Here is a 22,510-nt window from a genome sequence, read left to right as displayed (position 1 = left end):
CAACAACTGCCAACCTCATCCTCTGTTGAAGACATCCTTTTATTTATTTTATTTTGGCTGTGAGAGGAATATGCCCTATAGCCTAACCTAGGCCTACTAACGTTTTATCTGAGAGAGGGATATGCCCTATAGCCTAACCTAGGCCTACTAACGTTTTATCTGAGAGAGGGATATGCCCTATAGCCTAACCTAGGCCTATTAACGTTTTATCTGAGAGAGGGATATGCCCTATAGCCTAACCTAGGCCTATTAACGTTTTATCTGAGAGAGGGATATGCCCTATAGCCTAACCTAGGCCTATTAACGTTTTATCCTTCTTTTATTTCACCTTTAATGTGAAGTGAGAAAATTAACCATTTACAGCGTGTTATCTTGTCTGTAGAACATATAGGCTATCTGGCAGACACATCAGCAGGAGGAACAGTGTGTCAAGCTGATGTTTATGTGTATGATTGCCTTATTATTCTGTTGATATAACAAATAACTTATCCTATAGATTCCTCTTAGGGATTTGTTCCCTCATTTCTGTTTTTTTATTTAACCTTTATTTAACTAGGCAAGTCAGTTAAGAACAAATTCTTATTTACAATGACGGCTTACACCGGCCAAACCCGGACGACGCTGGACCAATTGTATGCCGCCCTATGGGACTCCCAATCACGGCCGGTTGTGATACAGCCTGGATTCGAATCAGGGTATCTTCAGTGACTCCTCTAGCACTGAGATGCAGTGCCTTAGACCGCTGCGCAACTCGGGATTAAACCTATGTCCTTTGGAGGATTTGGAGGATTTATTTGTAGGCTGGGCTATTGCTTTTATTTACTTTATTTCTCCCTCTCTTTTTAACTGTGGTCTGGACGGATGCTACATTGTCACTCAGTTAATGCGGGGCGGAGAGGATGAGGCATTGTTCGCATTTTTCAAAAACACAGAATTGTGACTAAGCTTGGGGTTAACAGATCCAAAAGGAAACAGTATGTCGAGTTGTTTGGGAATTCGGCTGGGGTGTTCAGAGATTGTTCTTTTTTTAATTTCATGTGATGGCAGCTGTAACTATTATCTACCTATACCCAGAGATGACTTGCACTACAGTTCGATAACTGTACAATGACTTTGACTAGTACCTTTAGTCTACTGACATGGAACTGCCATGCGCTAGGTCCTGCAATAAAACGGAAAAAGATACTATGTGCTCTCAAAAGGAAAAAGCAGACATTGCGCTATTACAAGAGACACACCTCTGTGGTGCCAGTTTAGCGAACACGCTAAACTGAGCAGAGCTTGGGTGGGACAGGTGTATTTCTCATCTTTCAAATCTAACAATAGAGGCACAGCCATACTTATCCATAAGCATGTTCCATTCATAATTGACAAAAACATATCTGATCCAGAGGGAAAGATTTCCTATAATAACTGGGTCACTGTATGGGCAACCAATCTAATTGTTAGATTTTGAAAGGGAGCTGGAATGCTGAAAAAAAAATATATATAAACAATCAACAGACAGCTCCTCCTGGAGTCAACTTCAAGCAGCCAAAGCCAAACTAAATTTGGATTATACTCGAGAGATAAAAAATATGTTTTCGTTACTAAACAGAAATACCATGAGTATAGCAATAAGCCTAGCAGATTGCTTGCATACCAATTTAAAAAAGAGCAGTCCAAGCATACAATCCGAACAGAAGATGACGAGGTCACTTATGATCCAGATAAGATACATTTAACTTTTCATGATTTTTACTGCAAATGATATACTTCTGAGAGAAAACATACAGAAGCAGAACTCCCTTCCTTCATAGAGGAATCTCGCTACCAAAACTATCGGAGACCGACCAAGAGGATCTCAACTCCCCCTTCACTCCTGAGGAGGTCCTAGAGGCAATTATCTCCATGTCACCTAACAAGTCCCCAGGCCCAGACGGATTTCCCAGAGAGTTCTACAAAGCTTTTTGGTCCCAGCTTAGCCCTATTTTCATGCCAATGCTGGATGGTTTTTGTAAAAACGGAGCTGTCCCAGGCTCAATGTACACAGCTCGCATTACAGTGTTGCTCAAAAAAAGACAAGGACACTCTATCCTGCTCGTCCTTCTAGCCCATAAGCTTGTTGGTTTTCGACTACAAAATAACTACCAAATTGCTTGCCAAAAGACGAAACACTCTTCTTCCCAAAATAATAAAAGCGGACCAAACCGTCTTTTTGATATTATAGATCAGGTAAACGCACAAAAGACCTCTGTCCTGCTGGCTTCACTGGATGCTGAGAAAGCGTTCGACAGGATGGAGTGGAGCTTTCTGTTCTCCGTCTTAGAAAAGTTCAATATGGGCACCAAACTTTAGTAAAAGGATTAAGTCCCTATATTCTCATTCAAATGCCATGGTGTCTACTAACGGTCTGAACTCTCACAGATTCCCTTCGAGATGTGGAACAAAAGAAGAATGCTCGCTGTCCCCCCCCCGCTCTACTTGTTGGGGCAGAGTTGATGAGGAGCGATCCAAGTATTATGGGGGTTTCTGCAGGTGGCCTTCAGAACAAGATTTCCCTCTATGCGGATCATGTCTTGCTCTACATATCCAACCCTGAGAAATCCCAGTTGTCAGGAAATAAGATATATTTGAACAAATCCATTGTTTTCCCTCTCAATCTTCAACTCACTAGCTCTATGAAGACACTCTTCCTGTTCCAATGGAAGACACAGGGGGTTTCAATACCTTGGAATCGTTGTAACACCAGATCTGAATTGCCTTTTCAAGGAAAATGGTCTCCCACTCCTGGATCGAATCAAGAATGATCTCCAAAACTGGATTTCCCTCCCAATTAGCAAAGTCGGAAGAATCAATGCTATCCATATGAACATCCTCCCCAGATTGAACTATTTATTTCAGATGCTTTCATGTTATCTCCCAGTTTCTTTTTTCTAAACAACCAACCAAAGCATCACCAAATGTATATGGGGCAATAAAAAACCTAGGATAAAGTTCTCCATTCTATCGAAACCTGAATCTAAGAGTGGTTTTGCACTTCCCTGCCTTCAATTGTACTACAATTCCACAACATGTTAACATGGATCACAAACAGACAAGACTCAATGTGGATTCAGATAGAGGCCCAATCCTGTGGTCCATTGCCCCTAAGCTCAATTATATTCAGGAATAACTTTAGTGAAGTGGGCAACATACCCAAAACCTTTGTGATTTACAACGTCATACTAGCATGGAAATACCTCGGCATTTCCTCACAGATATGCTCTCACTCACCTATAACATGCAACCCAAACTTGCCCAAAGCCCTGAGTGATGCCAACTTTCATCTTCGGCATACTCAGGATTAGGGCCGTTTCAGACCTGTTTCAGAACTATTTCATCAGAACACAACTATACTGAAATCCTTTCAAGAGCTCTGCAGTGAATTCAATGTGAGAAGATCCAATTTAAAAAAATATATCTTCATATTAGACACGTCATTTCCTCATTCACTTCCAAGGGGAGCTTTGGAGCTCAGCTGAAGTTGAGACCCTTCTTGCTACAGCACAATCCACCAAAGGCAAAATCTCCTATATCAATAGATTCCTTTCTGAGAATGTGGGCTCCTCCTTTACCCATTTGAAAATAATCTGGGAAAAGGACCTTTGCCTGCCTATCAGTGGAGTTATGGGGTGGATGTTTGAGACAGGGTATACTGCTCCTCTTCTAATATAAAAACATATATATATATATATATATATATATATATATATGTATATATATATATATATATATATATATATATTTTTTTTTTTTTTACAAATTACTCTATAGAATGAATACAGACATTTCTCCTGATTGTAAAAGATGTACCTCTGAAAGTGGAACTTACTGTACATGCATGTATTTTGGAGTTGTAGAGAGATTATCAGATTTTGGCAATCCATACATACTGCTGCACAGAACAAACTACATGTACAGTTTGATATGACCCCGTGTCTCTATCTTCTTCATGCCCAACAGAAAATGTGTTTAGGACTATCACATACTATCACTACCTACTGTGGGCTTCTAATTCTTCTCCTACATTTATAATGTGAATTGACCAGATTGTTGATTTTCTTCCTCTTGAAAAGCTCATAACCTCTGCAAGAGACAGCTCAGGTTTGATAGATTGGTCTCCACTACACAACTATATTTCAAAATTGGACAGAGTGAATGGGGTGATTAGCGAAATGTGTGTATATACTGTACATGTTGTGTAAGGTGCTGCAAAACAAATTCCTCGCTCGTTGTCTCAGCTAAAGCTGGAAATAGCTATGATCACAGATAGTGCTGCTCCACATATGTATGTTTTGTTTTATATTATATTTGATTACATTATTTATGTCTGCCACATCTGTGAATGTGGAATGTGTTTTGTTTGTTAATAAAACTTTAAAACATTTTATTTAAGTCCTTTTTTGGCTATCCACAGCAGTCAACTAGCTAGCTAGGTAGCTGTTAAGCTTTCTAGCACATTCACTCATTTGTTTGTAAACAATTAACAAGTCAGTTAACTTGTTCTTGTAAAAAATGTCAGAGTAGCTAGCAAGCAACAAGACGTGCCAAATAACAGGCTAAAAACCACTTGAGGACAAATAAATCAGATCAAGTCACTTGGCCAAGAATCAGATTTGTATCTGATTTCAAACATGCAAACTCCGCAAGCAGTTTCAAATGGCGATTGAAATATCGGATTCAATGTGCTTTTTTGGCTATTCAGACTGCAGGAAAAAGAACAGCTTCCAATCAGATATGCAACAAAAAAATGCCAATGGGAACAAGGCTTTTGAACCACAAGGAACTCAAGTGAGGACTGTTTAACTACAGCATGCAATTTGTGTTGTCCGATTGGAAGTGAACAGTTGACCTACTGATGTCAATGTGGACTGTTTTCTGTTGAGTCTCAGAGCAGTGACGGGCACCTCTTTAGGAGGTACAAGTGTGGTTTGATAGCAGAAACACCACTGAACCAACCATCCCTCACAAAGGCATATTCCCCAGACGACAACATCAATAAACCATCACATATAAAGATTCTCTCTGGCACTAATTTGAAGAGTTTTGAATGAGTTACCTATAGGGTTGAAAAAGAGGGAACTTTCCCCAAATTCCTTGTTTTTCCAGAAATCCTGATTGGAGGATTCCCAATTTCCTGCTTAGTCCCTCCTGATTCCAGGAAATGTCCAATCTGGGATTTCTAGAAAACCTGGGAATTTTGGGAAGTTTTACCAGAATTTTGCAACCCAAGTTACCTGGAAGGGCTTGGCGCTGTTGAGGTAGAGAGTTTTCCTGTGCCACAGGTTGCCCTGGTTGCCGTAGCGCACCCACAGCATGTGACCGTGGCCGGGCTTGGTGGTCCTCATGTACACGGCCAGGCGGAACACATGAGACCCAAACATGTGGTAGTGGAAGCGGAACACACAGGGGTGGCGGGGGCTTGTGGCGATGCTGGGCGTTCCGTTACCACGGTGGAGGGTAGGCTGGAACACTGGGCTGACCAGCACAGCCGTGTCCTTAAACTCCTGGGGGGCAGAGGACTCGATGTACAGGTAGTGACCATTAACGTTGCCCAGAGTATGGTCCTTCCAGGGGCCAGTTTGGAGGGTGGGCGTTGGGCCCTGGATGTGCGTCCAGTCAAAGATGTCACCTCCCTTGTGGCTCTGCTCCTGGGTCCAGCTACACAGTCCCTGTTCAAAGTCACAAATCAGCTCCGCGGCTGAGAGAGGAAGAGATGGAGAGGAAGACAATATTGACAGAGATAAAGAGTTTTCCTGTTATCGTCTCACAAAATATGGTGCTATAAGAGCCAAGTGCTTAGCCAAAATGTTCCTATTTTGTTGTATATTCTAGTATCTCACACATATACTGTACATTCTATTTTGATTGTATGGTTGCCTATGTGTCGGTCTGTGTGAGTATGACTCACAGCAGTCCTCCTCGTCCGAGCCATCCCCACAGTCGTCCACCAGGTCACAAAGCTGCAGGTGCTCCACACATGCCCGGCTCCGCAAGCAGTGGAAGTGGGTGTGGCTGGGGCACTGCCCCGCCTCCACCGCCGGGGGCAACAAGCAGTTCTGGAAGCTGATGTCGTCCAGGGCGGAGACTCCATCAAACACGCCCAGGCTGAGCTTAGCCAATGAGAACTGGAAGGGCTGAGTGATTCGGCCCAGCTGCACTGTGACCCGGTTCCAGTGGTTCCCTTGGTTATAGAGGGTTTGCCACAGCACGGTGGTGTTGTCCATGCCAGCGATACGCAGGTACATTTCTGCAGCCCCCACCGAGATGCCTGAGTTATAATGCCTGGGTGTGTGGGGGTAGAGAGGGATAATTGTTTGCGTCCCAATGGTAAACTATTCCCTCTATAGTGCACTACTTTGCTCTGGTCAAAAGTAGTACAATATGTAGGGAATAGGTTGCCATTTGGGACGCAGTCTTTACATACTACTAATACATAACAGCCATTTGACCAGGCTGGTTTGCAACCCATCACAGTTTTCTGTTGAAGTGTATTTCATTTCTTGAGATGAGGTAATGATTTGTCCAGGAATGATAATGTAACATGCTGGACATTAAACGTGAACATTTCTGCTTGCTCTGGAGAAAATGAAATTGATAAACCCTTGAACTGCAATTTTCTGACAAATGTAGCATTCCAATCATCCAAAGGAAATATACAATCTGTCTTCTGACAGGGTTGTTAAACAGCCATAAAAGTGTCATAATGTGACCGATTCAGATGCACGTCTCACTACTGACTGAAGCTACGAAATGGGATATGCTCATAGAGCAAAAAGAGAGGGAGAGAGAGAGCGAGGCAGAGCTAGTGAAATACTGCACTTGAACATCTATAACTCAAATTGGCAGTCTAAAACAGCAGAGCTTTATATAGGCATGTGATATATCTACAGACGAATGAGCTGAGGAGAAATTCAGCTTTATCTCAATTCATGCCTATTCTTTTGAGAGAGACAGCGGTAAATAATTTGTATGTACCACAATGTCATGGTGCCCCATAGAGAAAGTGAGCTACTGTACTGAGATAATCAAAAGCTATACCCTGAGGCACCCCAGTGTGGAAATAACATCAGGCCCATTACTGAACCATGAGGAATGGAATCTTCTAATGGCGTTTGTAAGATAGCAGGGTCATCATCCTCACCAGAAGGTCATGGTGCACCCAGAGGCTGACTGGCGGTACTGGGGGCCCCGGAGAAAAGCCTTCTGGGAAATACTGCTACTGTTCTTCAAGACAAACATGAAGTGGCCTGCAATGAGAAGGGAAAGCTTTACAAAACCAGAGGCAGAGGAGAACTTTACAACAGCATAAAAACCTGAAAATAGCAGAGTTGAGAGAAATGGACAGAGAGAAGGAAGGAGGGGGGAGAGAGGGAGGAAGGAGACATCCCATATAAAAAAAACATGAGGAAGAAGCCATAAACGTACAACAATTAACCTGACTATCCTGATTACAAAAAAATATATATTTGAAAATGCAGAGGAAGAAGAACACATAAAGTTTGGGAGTGGGTGAAATATTGCGCAGAGGTGTGTGGTTTTTAATACCAGGCGGAAGAGATGTCGATTTCCCCTCTATTATTCAGATGGCTGAGAAAGCGTTTCTCTCTCTCCAGACGCCGCTGCTCTCTCTGGCTCTGTACTTACAAAATTACCCGCCGGGGCATTTTCTGAAGAAGTGATTGATTTAATCTGTGAGTAATATTATTTTATTCTGCCTCTTATTTTCAAACCGACAGCATCGAGCCGACACCACACAGCCTCTTATCAGGCAATCACACCTCTGTGCTTATTCCATTAGCTCGCTCTGTGGGGGGTGGGCGAGATAACTATTTTCAGACCACAGTGTTACCTAGCTCTGGTTCAAGGTGTTTGGTGCGGTTTTCTGACACTGATGCTGTTAGGAAACAGCACGTAACACCATGGACCAGAGCTACGCGTTACTGTGCTGTTTGGAGTGTTGTGTGGTGTTGTGTTGACAGCGACACCTCCCCCCTACCCTGGCTGCTGTTGGTGGAGTGGTCCAGAGGAGGGATCTGGCCCTGGTGGTCCAGTGGTACAGTCATTGCTGAGCCCCTGACCCAGTCGAAACCATCGCCCTGGGCAAAGCCATACTCATGCCAGCCGCAAGAGTCACTCTCAAAGTCACAGAAGGAGCCTGGGTGAAGAGAGAGCATAAGTAAGTAAGTGTATTTCAAGCTTGCTTGTGTTATTCTCTGGGATTTCTGTGTACTTTTTAAACTGTAGTAACGTTTTTACCGCAAAATAAATCTAATCAACAAGACAATGAATTCAATGGCATCTAGCAGAGGGAGGGTCAATGCCATCTACGTTCCAGCCAATGCATGGATTTAAATGCTTTCCAATGGTGAAATGCAATAGGAATGGAACTGACCCACTTTCTGGCCTCCGGACTACATTTGACTAATTCATAGCTTCGACAACATTGGACAATGAAGAAGTACTCTTACATCAAACTTCAAAAACCTGAAGGATCAAACGTGATCATTACTGATATAGCCTACAACTGTAGCAGAAAAAATGATGATAATTGAAACTACAAAAAGACAGAAGCTTGAACACAGCACCTGGGATATGCCCAGGGTTGTTTATGGGATTTGGAGTTTAGTGTGTTTGTTACTTGGCATTTTTGGCAACAGGGTTCTTACGGCAGCTGGCTTCATCCTCCCCGCCAGGACAATGTGGGGTGAAGTCACACACCTTGCCCTCATCAATACACTCCCCACTGGCACAGGTGAAGGAGGAGGGGGGGCACAGAAGGACTGGGGACAGAGGAACACTGCTATCTGGGGCTGGGAATGAAAGCAGATAAAGAACATAGAAAGGAAGGAATACACATATCACATGACAAGACAATGCTATTACTGGTAGCAGTAAATAATGTGGACTAGGGACCGTGTAGAGGCCTTTCAGACAGTGTCACAAATGGCATCGCATCCCCTATATAGTGCACTACTTTAGGCCCTGGTCAAAAGTAGTGCACTACAGTGACTTCAGAAAGTATTCACACCCCTTGACTTTTTCAAATTTTGTTGTGTTACAAAGTTGGATTAAAATTGATTTATTTGTAATTTTTTGTCACGATCTACACAAAATACTCTGTAGAGCTTTGAGAGCACTATGGTGTTGAACGCTGAGCTGTAGTCAATGAATAGCATTCTCACATAGGTGTTCCTTTTGTCCAGGTGGGAAAGGGCAGTGTGGAGTGCAATAGAGATTGCATCATCTGTGGATCTGATGGGGCGGTATGCAAATTGAGTGGGTCTAGGGTTTCTGGAATAATGGTGTTGATGTGAGCCATGACCAGCCTTTCAAAGCACTTCATGGCTACAGACGTGAGTGCTATGGGTCGGTAGTCATTTAGGCACATCGGCTGCGGAGAGCATGATCACACAGTCTTCCAGAACAGCTGGTGCTCTCATGCATGTTATAGTGTTATTTGCCTTGAAGCGAGCATAGAATTAGTTTAGCTCGTCTGGTAGGCTCGTGTCACTGGGCAGCTCTCGGCTGTGCTTCCCTTTGTAGTGTGTAATGGTTTGCAAGCCCTGCCACATACAACGAGCATCAGAGCCGGTGTAGTACGATTCGATCTTAGTCCTGTATTGATGCTTTGCCTGTTTGATGGTTCGTCGGAGGGCATAGCGGGATTTCTTATAAGCTTCTGGGTTAGAGTCCCGCTCATTGAAAGCGGCAGCTCTAGCCTTTAGCTCAGTGCGGATGCTGTCTATAATCCATGACTTCTGGTTGGGGTACGGTCACTGTGGGGATGACGTCATCAATGCACTTATTGATGAAGCCAATGACTGATGTGGTGTACTTCTCAATGCCATCGGAGGAATCCCAGGATATATTCCAGTCTGTGCAAGCAAAACAGTCCTGTAGCTTAGCATCTGCTTCATCTGACCACTTTTTTATTGATCGAGTAACTGGTGCTTCCTGCTTTAATTTTTGCTTGTAAGCAGGCATCAGGAGGATAGAATTATGGTCAGATTTGCCAAATGGAGGGCGAGGGAGAGCTTTGTATGCGTCTCTGTGTGTGGAATATAGGTGGTCCAGAGTTTATTTTCCCTCTGGTTGCACATTTAACATGCTGATAGAAATTTGGAAAACGGATTTAAGTTTCCCTGCATTAAAGTCCCCGGCTACTAGGAGCGCCGCCTCTGGGTGAGCATTTTCTTGTTTGTTTATGGTGGAATACAGCTCACTATGACTGTGGTGGTATGTAAACAGCTACGTAAAATACACATGAAAACTCTCTAGGTACATAGTGTGGTCCACAGCTTATCATGAGATAATCTACCTCAGGCGAGCAATAGCTCGAGACTTCCTTAGATATCGTGTACCAGCTGTTATTTACAAAAATATATAGTCCGCCGCCCCTTGTCTTACCAGACGCCGCTGTTCTATTCTGCCGATATAGCGTGTAACCAGCCAGCTGTATGTTGATAGTGTTGTCGTTCAGCCACGAATCCGTGAAGCATAAGATGTTACAGTTTTTAATGTCCCGCTGGTAGCTTAATCTTCCACGTAGCTCGTTGATTTTATTCTCCAAAGATTGCACGTTTGCTAGCAGAATGGAGGAAAGGGGGGGTTTATTCGATCGCCTATGAATTCTCAGAAGGCGGACCGCCCTTTGGCCCCTTTTTCTCCGCCTCCTCTTCACGCAAATCGCGGGGATCTGGGTCTGTTCTCGAGAAAGCAGTATATCCTTCGCGTCGGGCTCGTCAGAGTTGTGAAAGGAAAAAAAATATTCTGCTAGTCCGTGGTGAGTAATGCAGTCCTGATGTCCAGAAGTTATTTTCGGTCATAAGAGACGGTAGCGGCAACATTAGGAACAAAATAAGTACAAAAATAAGTTACAAACAACGCAAATAAACAAACAAAAAACACAATAGGTTGGGGACACATAAAACATCAATTATTAATTCATAACTTCACCATGCTTAAAGGGATATTCATTGTCTGCTTTTTTATGTTTACCATTCTACCAATAGGTGCTCTTCTTTGGAAGGCAACCTCCCTGGTCTTTGTGGTTGATTCTGTGCTTGTAATTCACTGCTCGACTGAGGGACCTTACAGATAATTGTATATGTGGGGTACAGAGATAAGGTAGTCATTCACAAATCATGTTAAACACTATTATTGCACACAGAGTGAGTTCCTGCAACTTATTGTGTGACTTGTTAAGCAAATGTTTAGTCCTGAACTTATTTAGGCTTGCCATAACAAAGGTGTTGATTAGTTATTGACCCAAGACCTTTCAGCTTTTAATTTTTTATTTGAGATTAGGGGGTATCGTGTGTAGGTCAGTGACAAAATTCATAATTTATTCAATTTTAAATTCAAGCTGTAACACAACAAAATGTGGAATAAGTCAAGGGGTGTGAATACTTTATGAAGGCACTGTATATAGGGAATAGGGTGCCATTTGAGATGCAGACTTCGTACTTCAGACAGAGCTCTATGTTATGTCTTGTACTCATGCAGGCACTTACAGCCATGATATCTATCCCGTGCACGTTTTTCATAAAGCTCCACTCATGGGAAATCACTGTGCACTAAAGAGAGCTACCCTTAAATCAGTCTTCATCCTCCATAAGAGTAAGTACATTATGTTGTTATGGCAGAGAGGATTTTGATTGGACCATGAAATGATGAGAACCAATGGGAGCGTAGAGTTATTTAGATCAATATTGAGCCGTAGACTCTATCTCTTAATTGGACTGAAATTAAATTCTGGCTTTTATATGAGAAGTATCGGAAACACGATTAAATAAAATAGTCCAATTTTCAGATGGGTTCTGGCTGGATATTGAAAAAAAGGCCTCTCTTCTCATTTCTGTGAGTAAGAACAGTAACTCACAAACATAGGAAAACTTGAAAAACAGAATATACAGACATGTACAGGAAGTTCATGCATAGTTCCTCTGTTGCACTTGGATACTGTGGACTATAGTGCAGTCTGTGAGTTGTATCTGTTTTAAATACAGTAGGACCATCAGGTTGTGTTTTAGAACAGATCGCAGGTCTACGGTATCCTGGCAATCCAGACCGCATGGTACAACGCAAGCTGTCTACTTTGATATTAGTCAGGCTACATAAATGTACAGGAAGGTCATGCTTAGTTCCTCTGTTGTACTTATAGACGAGTGGTTCTCAAACCTCTGCTCTGGAACCCCCAGACTATTCACAATTTGTTGTAGCCCTGATCTAGCTCACCTGGTTCACCTAGTCAAGGGTCGATGATTAGTTGACAAGTTGTATCAGGTGTGCTAGCTCTGCAATAAATCAAATACATGGAGTAGCAAGGATCCCCTACAGGAGAGGTTTGAGAACTACTACTATACACTATAGTGACTGAGTTGTATATGTTTGAAATAAAATAAAAGGTTCTGTTTTGGAGGAGGTATCAAGTCTATGGCCTGGCCCTAGTATCTTGTGAATGAATGGGGTAAAAAATAACATTTCCCTTCCCCTTGTAGCCTTTGGTAATAAAGACGACCATCTCCTGGGTCGACTCCAGCAACATGAGTTGTGACTGACAGAGAGAGATCCATGCTGTGTCCGAAATGCCACCCTATTCCCTACATAGTGCACTACTTTTAGTAATGCATTATGTAGGGAATAGGGTTGAATTTGGGACGAAGGCATAGAGAGATCCAGACTGAGGAGCCAGCAGCCAGAAAGACACCCATTCAGATCCTCTCCAGAGCCCCAGACAAAAGAACTAAGAAAATCACTGGAACGGGTCAAAATTATTAATTTGGAGCAGCGTGTTCCACACACACATGCCCACCCACCTACTAACTCACAATCATCCAAACAGACAAGACATCTAAATCCCTTTAAACACACAGAAAAGTACACAAGCATCCACTGACATCTACCTAAGCAAAGTGTGTTTGTGTGTGTAAGTGTATGTATATATATATGTGTGTGTGTGTGTGTGTGTGTGTGTGTGTGTGTGTGTGTGTGTGTGTGTGTGTATACATGTGCATGCATGTGTGTCCCTTTGGAGATACACTGAGTGTACAACACATTAAGAACACCTGCTCTTTCCATGACATAGACTGACCAGGTGAATACAGGTCAAACCTATGATCACTTATTAACCCGAATTTGTTTCAGGGGACGGGAAGATTTACAATAACCTGTTTCTGTCATGTTTCATCCTGTATCCAAGGTTTCCGTTTAATCGTGGGGTATTATTGATGGTTCTAAGCCCATTATTTGTGACAAAGCACAGTATCGGTATTTATAACCGTTGTGGGGAAATATTTAAATGCTGTAAATTTTCAGCCGAACTGGAGGTGAGATGAATAATAACAGACATTGCGCATAAAGAAGCCAATGTAACTGAACAAAATGACACGTGGTTAGATATAAAAGATGTGAGCTACATATCCAAAGAGGCTTTTCTTGGCTAAAAACACAATAATTAGTTTGTAACCTGTTGTGTATTCCTATTAGGCGAAACTGTAATATAGAGTGCATTCGGAAAGTATTCATAACCCTTGACTTTTTCCACATTTTGTTACGTTACAGCCTTATGCTAAAATTGATTCAATCGTTTTTTTCCCCTCATCAATCTACACACAATACCTCATAATAACAAAGCAAAAACAGGTTTTTAGAAATACAGGTCGCAGTGATGGGTAGTATATGGGGTGGCACTGTGATAGACTGCATCCAATTTGCTGAGTAGTGTTGGAGGCTATTTTGTAAATGACGTTACCGAAGTCAAGGATCAGTAAGATAGTCAGTTTTACGAGGGTATGTTTGGCAGCATGAGTGAAGGAGGCTTTTTTGCGAAATAGGAAGCCGATTCTAGATTTAATTTGGGATTGGAGATGTGTCTGGAAGGAGAGTTTACAGTCTAGCCAGACACCTAGGTATTTATAGCTGTCCACATATTCTAAGTCAGAACTGTCCAGAGTAGTGATGCTAGTCGGGCGGGTGGGTGTGGACAGCGATTGGTTGAAGAGCATGTATTTCGTTTTACTAGCATTTAAGAGCAGTTGGAGGCCACGGAAGGAGTGTTGTATGGCATTGAAGCTCGTTTAGAGGTTTGTTAACACAGTGTCCAAAGAAGGGCCAGATGTATACAGAATGGTGTCATCTGCGTAGACATGGATCAAAGAATCACCCGCAGAAAGAGCGACATCATTGATATATACAGAGAAAAGAGTTGGCCCGAGAATTGAACCCTGTGGCACCCCCATAGAGACTGCCAGAGGTCTGGACAACAGGCCCTCCGATTTAACACACTGAAGTCTATCTGAGAAGTAGTTGGTGAACCAGGCGAGGCAGTCATTAGAGAAACCAAGGCTGTTGATTCTGCTGATAAGAATATGGTGATTGACAGAGTCGAAAGCCTTGGCCAGGTTGATGAAGACGGCTGAACAGTACTGTCTTTTATCGATGGTGGTTATGATATCATTTAGGACCTTGAGCGGGGCTGAGGTGCACCCGTGACCAGCTCAGAAACCGGATTGCATAACGGAGAAGGTACGGTGGGATTCGAAATGGTCGGTGATCTGTTTGTTCACTTGGCTTTCGAAGACAGGCAGGGCAGGATGGATATAGGTCTGTAACAGTTTGGGTCTAGAGTGTCTCCCCCTTTGAAGACGGGGATGACCGCAGCCACTTTCTAATCTTTAGGAATCTCAGACGATACGAAAGAGAGGTTGAACAGACTAGTAATAGGGGTTGCAACAATGGCAGCGGATCAGTTTAGGAAGAGAGGGTCCAGATTGTCTAGCCCAGCTGATTTGTAGAGATCCAGATTTTGCAGCTCTATCAGAAGATCAGCAGTCTGGATTTGGGTGAAGGAGAAGCGGGGGGGGGGGGGGGGGCTTGGGCAGAGCCGTTGGCCGGGGTTGGGGTAGCCAGGTGGAAAGCATGGCCAGCCTTAGAGAAATACTTATTGAAATTCTCGATTATCGTGGATTTATTGGTGGTGACAGTGTTTCCTAGCCTCAGTGCAGTGGGAAGCTGGGAGGAGGTGCTCTTATTCTCCATGGACTTTACAGTGTCCCAAACATTTTTGGAATTAGTGCTGCAGGATGCAAATTTCTGTTTGAAAAAGCTAGCCTTTGCTTTCCTAACTGACTGTGTATATTGGTTCCTGACTTCCCTGAAAAGTTGCATATCGCGGGGACTATTCGATGCTAGTGCAGTACACCACAGGATGTTTTTGTGCTGGTCAAGGGCAGTCAAGTCTGGAGTGAACCAAGGGCTATATCTGTTCTTAGTTCTACATTTTTTGAAAGGGGCATGCTTATTTAAGATGGTGAGGAAAGCACTTTTAAAGAACAACCAGGCATCCTCTACTGACGGGATGAGGTCAATATTCTTCCAGGATACACAGGTCAGGTCGATTAGAAAGGCCTGCTCGCTGAAGTGTTTTAGGGAGCGTTTGACAGTGATGAGGGATGGTCGTTTAACGGACACAGGCAATGAGGCAGTGATCGCTGAGATTCTGGTTGAAAACAGCAGAGGTGTATTTAGAGAGCAAGTTGGTCAGGATGATATCTATGGGGGTGCCCATGTTTATGGATGTGGAGTTGTACCTGGTAGGTTCCTTGATAATTTGTGTGAGATTGAGGGCATCTACCTTAGATTGTAGGATGGCCGAGGTGTTAAGCATATCCCAATTTAGGTCACCTAACAGTACGAACTCTGACGATAGATGGGGGCAATCAATTCACATATGGTGTCCAGGGCACAGCTGGGAGCTGAAGGGGGTCTATAAGAAGTGGCAACAGTGAGGGACTTATTTCTGGAGAGATGGATTTTTAAAAGTAGAAGCTCGAACTGTTTGGGTATAGACCTGGATAGTATGACAGAACTCTGCAGGCTCTCTCTACAGTAGATTCCAACTCCACCCCCTTTAGCAGTTCTATCTTGATGGAAAATGTTATAATTGGGGATGGAAATTTCAGAATTTTTGGTGGCCTTCCTAAGCCAGGACAAATGAGAGCACCTGGGGACACACAGGGCCTGGGTTAACCTCTACATCACCAGAGGAACAGAGACGGAGTAGGATGAGTGTACGGCTAAAGGATATAATTACTGTTCGTCTAGTGCGTTGGGAACAGAGAATAAAAGGAGCAGATTTCTGGGCGTGGTAGGATAGATTCAGGGCATAATGTACAGACAAGGGTATGATAGGGTACGAGTACAGTGGAGGTAAACCTATGCATTGAGTGACAATGAGAGAGGTTGCATCTCTGGAGGCGCCAGTTAAGCTAGGTGTGGTCTCCGCATGTGTGGGGGGTGGGACAAAGGCGCTATCTGAGGCATGTTGAGCAGGACTAGGAGCTAAACAACAGTATACAAGGCATATTGACATTAGAGAGAGGCATAAAGCAATCACAGGTGTTGATTGGGAGAGCTAAGACAACAACGGGTAAGACAACAACAGGTAAACAGCTAAGACAACAACAACGGATAAATGGAGATAAATGGGCAGAGAGGGTCAGTTAGCTACACACAGGGCCTGAGTTCGAGGATGGGGCCGACAGATAAACAAAATGAAGTACTGTGTTAATGAACAGTCCAGCAAGCGTCAGCTGTGTAGCCGAGTGATTATATGGTCCAATGAGCAGCAATAGATGAAACAGGGAGCCGTTCGGTAGTTGTTACTACGCTAGGCGAGCGGGAGACACAGCGTTCAGAAAGCTAGCGGGCCGGGGCTAGCAAATGGGTCTTCACCAACATCCACAACGCAGTTGCCGGTTGAGAGCACATCGTCCGAATTACGTCAACAGACCAACTTACCAGTCGTGATGGATCGGCGGGGCTCCATGTCAACAAAGGGTCCAGGCCAATTGGCAAGAAAAATACTTATTTCCCTCATTAAAATGCAAATCAATTTATAACATTTTTGACATGCGTTTTTCTGGATTTTTTTGTTGTTATTCTGTCTCTCACTGTTCAAATAAATCTACCATTAAAATTATAGACTGGTCATTTCTTTGTCAGTGGGCAAACGTACAAAATCAGCAGGGGATCAAATACTTTTTTCCCTCACTGGTACTCTATTCTCCACAGCTCTACTTTGTTTGTTGGGACTGATCACCCCATGTTATGGGATAGGACTGAAATATTGAATGTGTATTTGAATGTCATTTGGTTATGTGAATTTAACTTTACTGGTGATAATTGATACTATAGAAGTGTGCACCTGATTTTATCTGAGGTATTAAAATAGAAACCGATTTTACTTGAGGCATTGAAATAGACCCATAGATTATTTAACTAAATCAAATAAAATGTTACTGGTCACATACACGTGATTAGCAGATATTATTGCGGGTGTAGCGTAATGCTTGCACTTCTAGCTCTGACAGTGCAGGAATATCTGACAAATTACACAACATATACCCAATACTCCCAAATCTAAGTAGGAATGAATTAAGCCTCTATACATATGGACGAGCGATGTCAGAGTGGAACGGACTAAGATACAGTAGAATAGTATGGAATACAGTATATACATATGAGATAAGTAATGCAAGATATGTAAACATTAAGTGAATGAGATACCGTAGAATAGTATAGAAAACAGTATATACATATGAGATGAGTAATGCCAGATTACCCAGGGTATTTCAATACTGTTCATTTGTTTATGGTGAAATACAATTATTGTGATTTACATTGTTTACTTTCAGAACAACAACTTTTTCTAAAATAAACTAGCCGGCATTAGTACCATGTTAAAATTGTATATCCTGGTCTCTGGTCTGATCTTTTAATGCTAATCTCATTACTGCTCTTCCCGAATCTAGTCCTTTGGTCAGTTTCATTGTTAGCATATTCCATGCTAAGCACATGCTACACTATCCTCTTCCTCTGTTACTGAATTAATTTGCGGCTATTTGTTTCTAGCTGGCAAAATAAGCGAGCTAGACTTTGTTTGTGTACTGCCATATGTCGATAACATAGCTAGCTAAATGTGTCATGTACAAGCTAGCTAATATCCTAAATCCTAATCCTAATAGCCACAAGCTAAAACCGGGGAGACAGGGAAGAGAGAATTCCCTTTCTGTTTCATCTCCTGCTAGCTTGCTAATGTTCACTCAAATACGTATTTCCAAATGTAATTGATGAAATAAGATTTTTATTCTAAAAAGATTGTAATTGTGTCAATATATTGTGAATATTATTTTTAAAAATGTTCCATACAAAAAAGTGAAGTGCCACTTACAGCTTACCATGTACAGTAGGCTACAGGCAATATGTTCCTCCATCATGTACAGTAGGCTACAGGCAATATGGTGCTACAGATGCAGGATCTTAATTTGAGCCAGTTTTCTACAGCAAAAAAAATATCCTGCAGCAACAGAAAATATGAATTATTATGTGGATTATAATTAAATGGACAAGTCGGAAATTTCAAAGTAGAAATTACAAACTTCAGAATCCTTTTAAATCCTGAAATATACTACAAATTGTACATTTCCTACAACAGGGTGATCAAATGAATGAATGAGGTGTTTATAGCTCATAGAGAAATGTCAACATCCCATGTGCTATGGATCAAAGTCAAGCTACTAAGCTATAGCCTACTTTTCACAAGTGTTGGTGTAACACAGGTTATTCTGCTCCGTCCAAGGGTGTTTAATTAAAACATGCTGGCATTATTCATAAGCAGTAAAGCTTAGTAGGAGTCGAGATGACCAAACAGACACACCTGAGAGAAAATAACACGGACACTAAGATGAAGTCACTAGCGTCGGGATCTTGCACCCGCCCCGGCGTTGGCAGATTGTGTGTGTTTTTACGTCTTTGCCATTACGGTTGACCAGGACAATTCCCAGGCTTGATGAGTCATAGCACAGTCGCACAGTTAAAAGCGGCACCGCAGGAGCAAGAAGACAGATGGAGGCAGAGAGATAGCATGCCTGAGATGACATTGACCTGCCCCCTCCACTTAGACACGCTAAACTAGGCCCGGTGCTGGAGGCTAGTAGCTGGCCCTGTGGTGGGCAGACTAAGGGAACCACACTCAAAGCACTGCTTTAGGGGTGTTACGTTAAAACGACAATACCGACTCTCTCTACACACATCAAACCATGAGAGAGGACTTTAGGGCCCAAAGGCACCCGGCGGATGGTAAAATAGGAAAATCGATGGAGAACCTATGACCTCCATTAGTTTTATAGACACAGAGAAAAGGTACGTAATACTATTGGGAGAATTATGTTGGTCGTAAACCACACCGTAAAGATGCTATAGTGTACTTGGTGCTGAGAAATATTGCTGTAGTATCATGTGAAAAGAGCGGAAACATCAAAAACATTGGCTTGTGGGTACAGATTTGAGTTCCATTGTCAATGCACAAAGACAAATTCAAGGTCTGTAGGCTACCACTAAAAATTATATGCCAAGGCTGAGTGTCACACTTAGGAGTTGAAAATCTGTGAACAATGTGTACTATTGAAGGAGGTAACTCAATTGAGACATACAGTGGCTTGCAAAGTATTCACCCCCTTTGGCATTTTTTGTTGCCTTACAACCTGGAATTAAAATTGATTTTGGGGGGGTTTGTATCATTTGATTTACACAACATGCCTACCACTTTGAAGATGCAAAATATTTTTGGGGGTGAAACAAACAAGAAATAAGACAGAAAAACTGAAAACTTGAGCTCAATACTTTGTAGAGCCACCTTTTGCAGCAATTACAGCTGCAAGTCTCTTGGGGTATGTCTCTATAAGCGTGGCACATCTAGCCACTGGGATTTTTGCCCATTTTTCAAGGCAAAACTGCTCCAGCTCCTTCAAGTTGGATGGGTTCTGCTGGTGTACAGCAATCTTTAAATCATACCACAGATTCTCAACTAGTTTGAGGTCTGGGCTTTGACTAGACCATTCCAAGACATTTAAATGTTTCCCCTTAAACCACTCAAGTGTTGCTTTAGCAGTATGCTCAGGGTCATTGTCCTGCTGGAAGGTGAACCTCCAGTTGTCTCAGGTTTGGTAGACTCACAGAAAGGGTCTCCAGTTTTGTAGATCATCACATTAAAGAGTTTGTCCCTAAGCTGAAGTCACACATCAAGGACAGCACTCAGTTCATTGTGTTCATCAATAGCCTCGCCTGTTGAACCAAGGAACTATATTGTGCACCTTGGACATTAAGGCCTTGTATACCACCATGCCACACCAATAAGGCCTGGAGACCTCAGAACACTATCTTGATACCAGACCAGTTTACAACCTCCCCACAAGCTGTGTTTGAAAAGCAACTAATTTTTCTTCAATAATAAGCCCTGCCTTCCACTGGCAAGGGAACAAAGATGGCTTTTATACAGTTATGCTAATCTTTTTGTTGGCAGACTAGAATAACTTTTTTATAGGACCCTAACATTAACTATTTTCTCCCCCAATATTGTTACTTGGAGACGTAATATCGATCATGTTTTTTTTACTATAACAGGGAGACATTACAATGTTGGAACAGAGGTTTATAAATGATCATTTTAGATGTCTGAAATGTACTATGAAATACACTGCTCAAAGAAATAAAGGGAACACTTAAACAACACATCCTAGATCTGAATGAAATAAATAATCTTATTAAATAAATGTTTCTTTACATAGTTGAATGTGCTGACAACAAAATCACACAAAAATAATCAATGGATATCCAATTTATCAACCCATGGAGGTCTGGATTTGGAGTCACACTCAAAATTAAAGTGGAAAACCACACTACAGGCTGATCCAACTTTGATGTAATGTCCTTAAAACAAGTCAAAATGAGGCTCAGTAGTGTGTGTGGCCTCCACGTGCCTGTATGACCTCCCTACAACGCCTGGGCATGCTCCTGATGAGGTGGCGGATGGTCTCCTGAGGGATCTCCTCCCAGACCTGGACTAAAGCATCCGCCAACTCCTGGACAGTCTGTGGTGCAACGTGGCGTTGGTGGCGTTGGTGGCTGGAGCGAGACATGATGTCCCAGATGTGCTCAATTGGATTCAGGTCTGGGGAACGGGCGGTCCAGTCCATAGCATCAATGCCTTCCTCTTGCAGGAACTGCTGACACACTCCAGCCACATGAGGTCTAGCATTGTCTTGCATTAGGAGGAACCCAGGGCCAACCGCACCAGCATATGGTCTCACAAGGGGTCTGAGGATCTCATCTCGGTACCTAATGGCAGTCAGGCTACCTCTGGCGAGCACATGGAGGGCTGTGCGGCCCCCCAAAGAAATGCCACCCCACACCATGACTGACCCACCGCCAAACCGGTCATGCTGGAGGATGTTGCAGGCAGCAGAATGTTCTCCACGGCGTCTCCAGACTCTGTCACGTCTGTCACGTGCTCAGTGTGAACCTGCTTTCATCTGTGAAGAGCACAGGGTGCCAGTGGCGAAGAATTTGCCAATCTTGGTGTTCTCTGGCAAATGCCAAACGTCCTGCACGGTGTTGGGCTGTAAGCACAACCCCCACCTGTGGACGTCAGGCCCTCATACCACCCTCATGGAGTCTGTTTCTGACCGTTTGAGCAGACACATGCACATTTGTGGCCTGCTGGAGGTTATTTTTCAGGGCTCTGGCAGTGCTCCTCCTGCTCCTCCTTGCACAAAGGTGGAGGTAGCGGTCCTGCTGCTGGGTTGTTGCCCTCCTACGGCCTCCTCCACATCTCCTGATGTACTGGCCTGTCTCCTGGTAGCGCCTCCATGCTCTGGACACTACGCTGACAGACACAGCAAACCTTCTTGCCACAGCTCGCATTGATGTGCCATCCTGGATGAGCTGCACTACCTGAGCCACTTGTGTGGGTTGTAGACTCCGTCTCATGCTACCACTAGAGTGAAAGCACCACCAGCATTCAAAAGTGAACAAAACATCAGCCAGGAAGCATAGGAACTGAGAAGTGGTCTGTGGTCTCCACCTGCAGAACCACTCCTTTATTGGGGGTGTCTTGCTTATTGCCTATAATTTCCACCTGTTGTCTATTCCATTTGCACAACAGCATGTGAAATTTATTGTCAATCAGTGTTGCTTCCTAAGTGGACAGTTTGATTTCACAGAAGTGTGATTGACTTGGAGTTACATTGTGTTGTTTAAGTGTTCCCTTTATTTTTTTGAGCAGTATATAACACTGAAACGATTACCTTTTTGGACATAATGGTCACTGAAAATGTGTTTTATCCCGTGATCTGTTTACCAAACCCACAGACTGCAAAACCACTATCACCCTACCTCTGAAGAAAAGCCTTTAGATTTAGCCGGTGGTAACTTGTGGAATAGATACCGGATAGCATGCAGTTTTAACCAATCAGCATTCAGGATTCAAGCCACCCGTTGTATAAGAAAGGAATAAACAGTGCATGCTGGATAAATTGGAAGATTTGTATTTTCAAAGGGAACGGCTACAAGAAGCTGAAGTCATTAAAACAGAGAACCCAGGAAAGCTCCCACTGGTTCGAAACAAGAGAAGAAAAAGCCATCTCTT

At 43.0% G+C, this 22,510-nt stretch overlaps 1 protein-coding gene across 1 annotated transcript in view; it reads right to left on the bottom strand.

Annotated features, from left to right (window-relative positions):
* malrd1 (MAM and LDL receptor class A domain containing 1) overlaps nucleotides 1-22,510 on the bottom strand; it is a 117,349-nt gene that overhangs the window by 80,614 nt on the left and 14,225 nt on the right. The window contains exons 6-10 of the mRNA XM_029756079.1: nucleotides 8,691-8,834; nucleotides 8,021-8,179; nucleotides 7,166-7,271; nucleotides 5,933-6,306; nucleotides 5,259-5,722 (exon numbers count right to left, since the gene is read on the bottom strand). Of these exons, the coding sequence (XP_029611939.1) occupies nucleotides 5,259-5,722; nucleotides 5,933-6,306; nucleotides 7,166-7,271; nucleotides 8,021-8,179; nucleotides 8,691-8,834 (1,247 nt within the window). The remainder of the gene's footprint in view (nucleotides 1-5,258; nucleotides 5,723-5,932; nucleotides 6,307-7,165; nucleotides 7,272-8,020; nucleotides 8,180-8,690; nucleotides 8,835-22,510) is intronic.

The sequence above is a fragment of the Salmo trutta genome, chromosome 6 (genome assembly GCF_901001165.1).
Source record: "Salmo trutta chromosome 6, fSalTru1.1, whole genome shotgun sequence".
NCBI lineage: Eukaryota > Metazoa > Chordata > Actinopteri > Salmoniformes > Salmonidae > Salmo > Salmo trutta.
The sequence above is the reverse complement of the archived record's forward strand: the minus strand, read 5'-3'. Positions and strand labels throughout refer to the sequence as shown.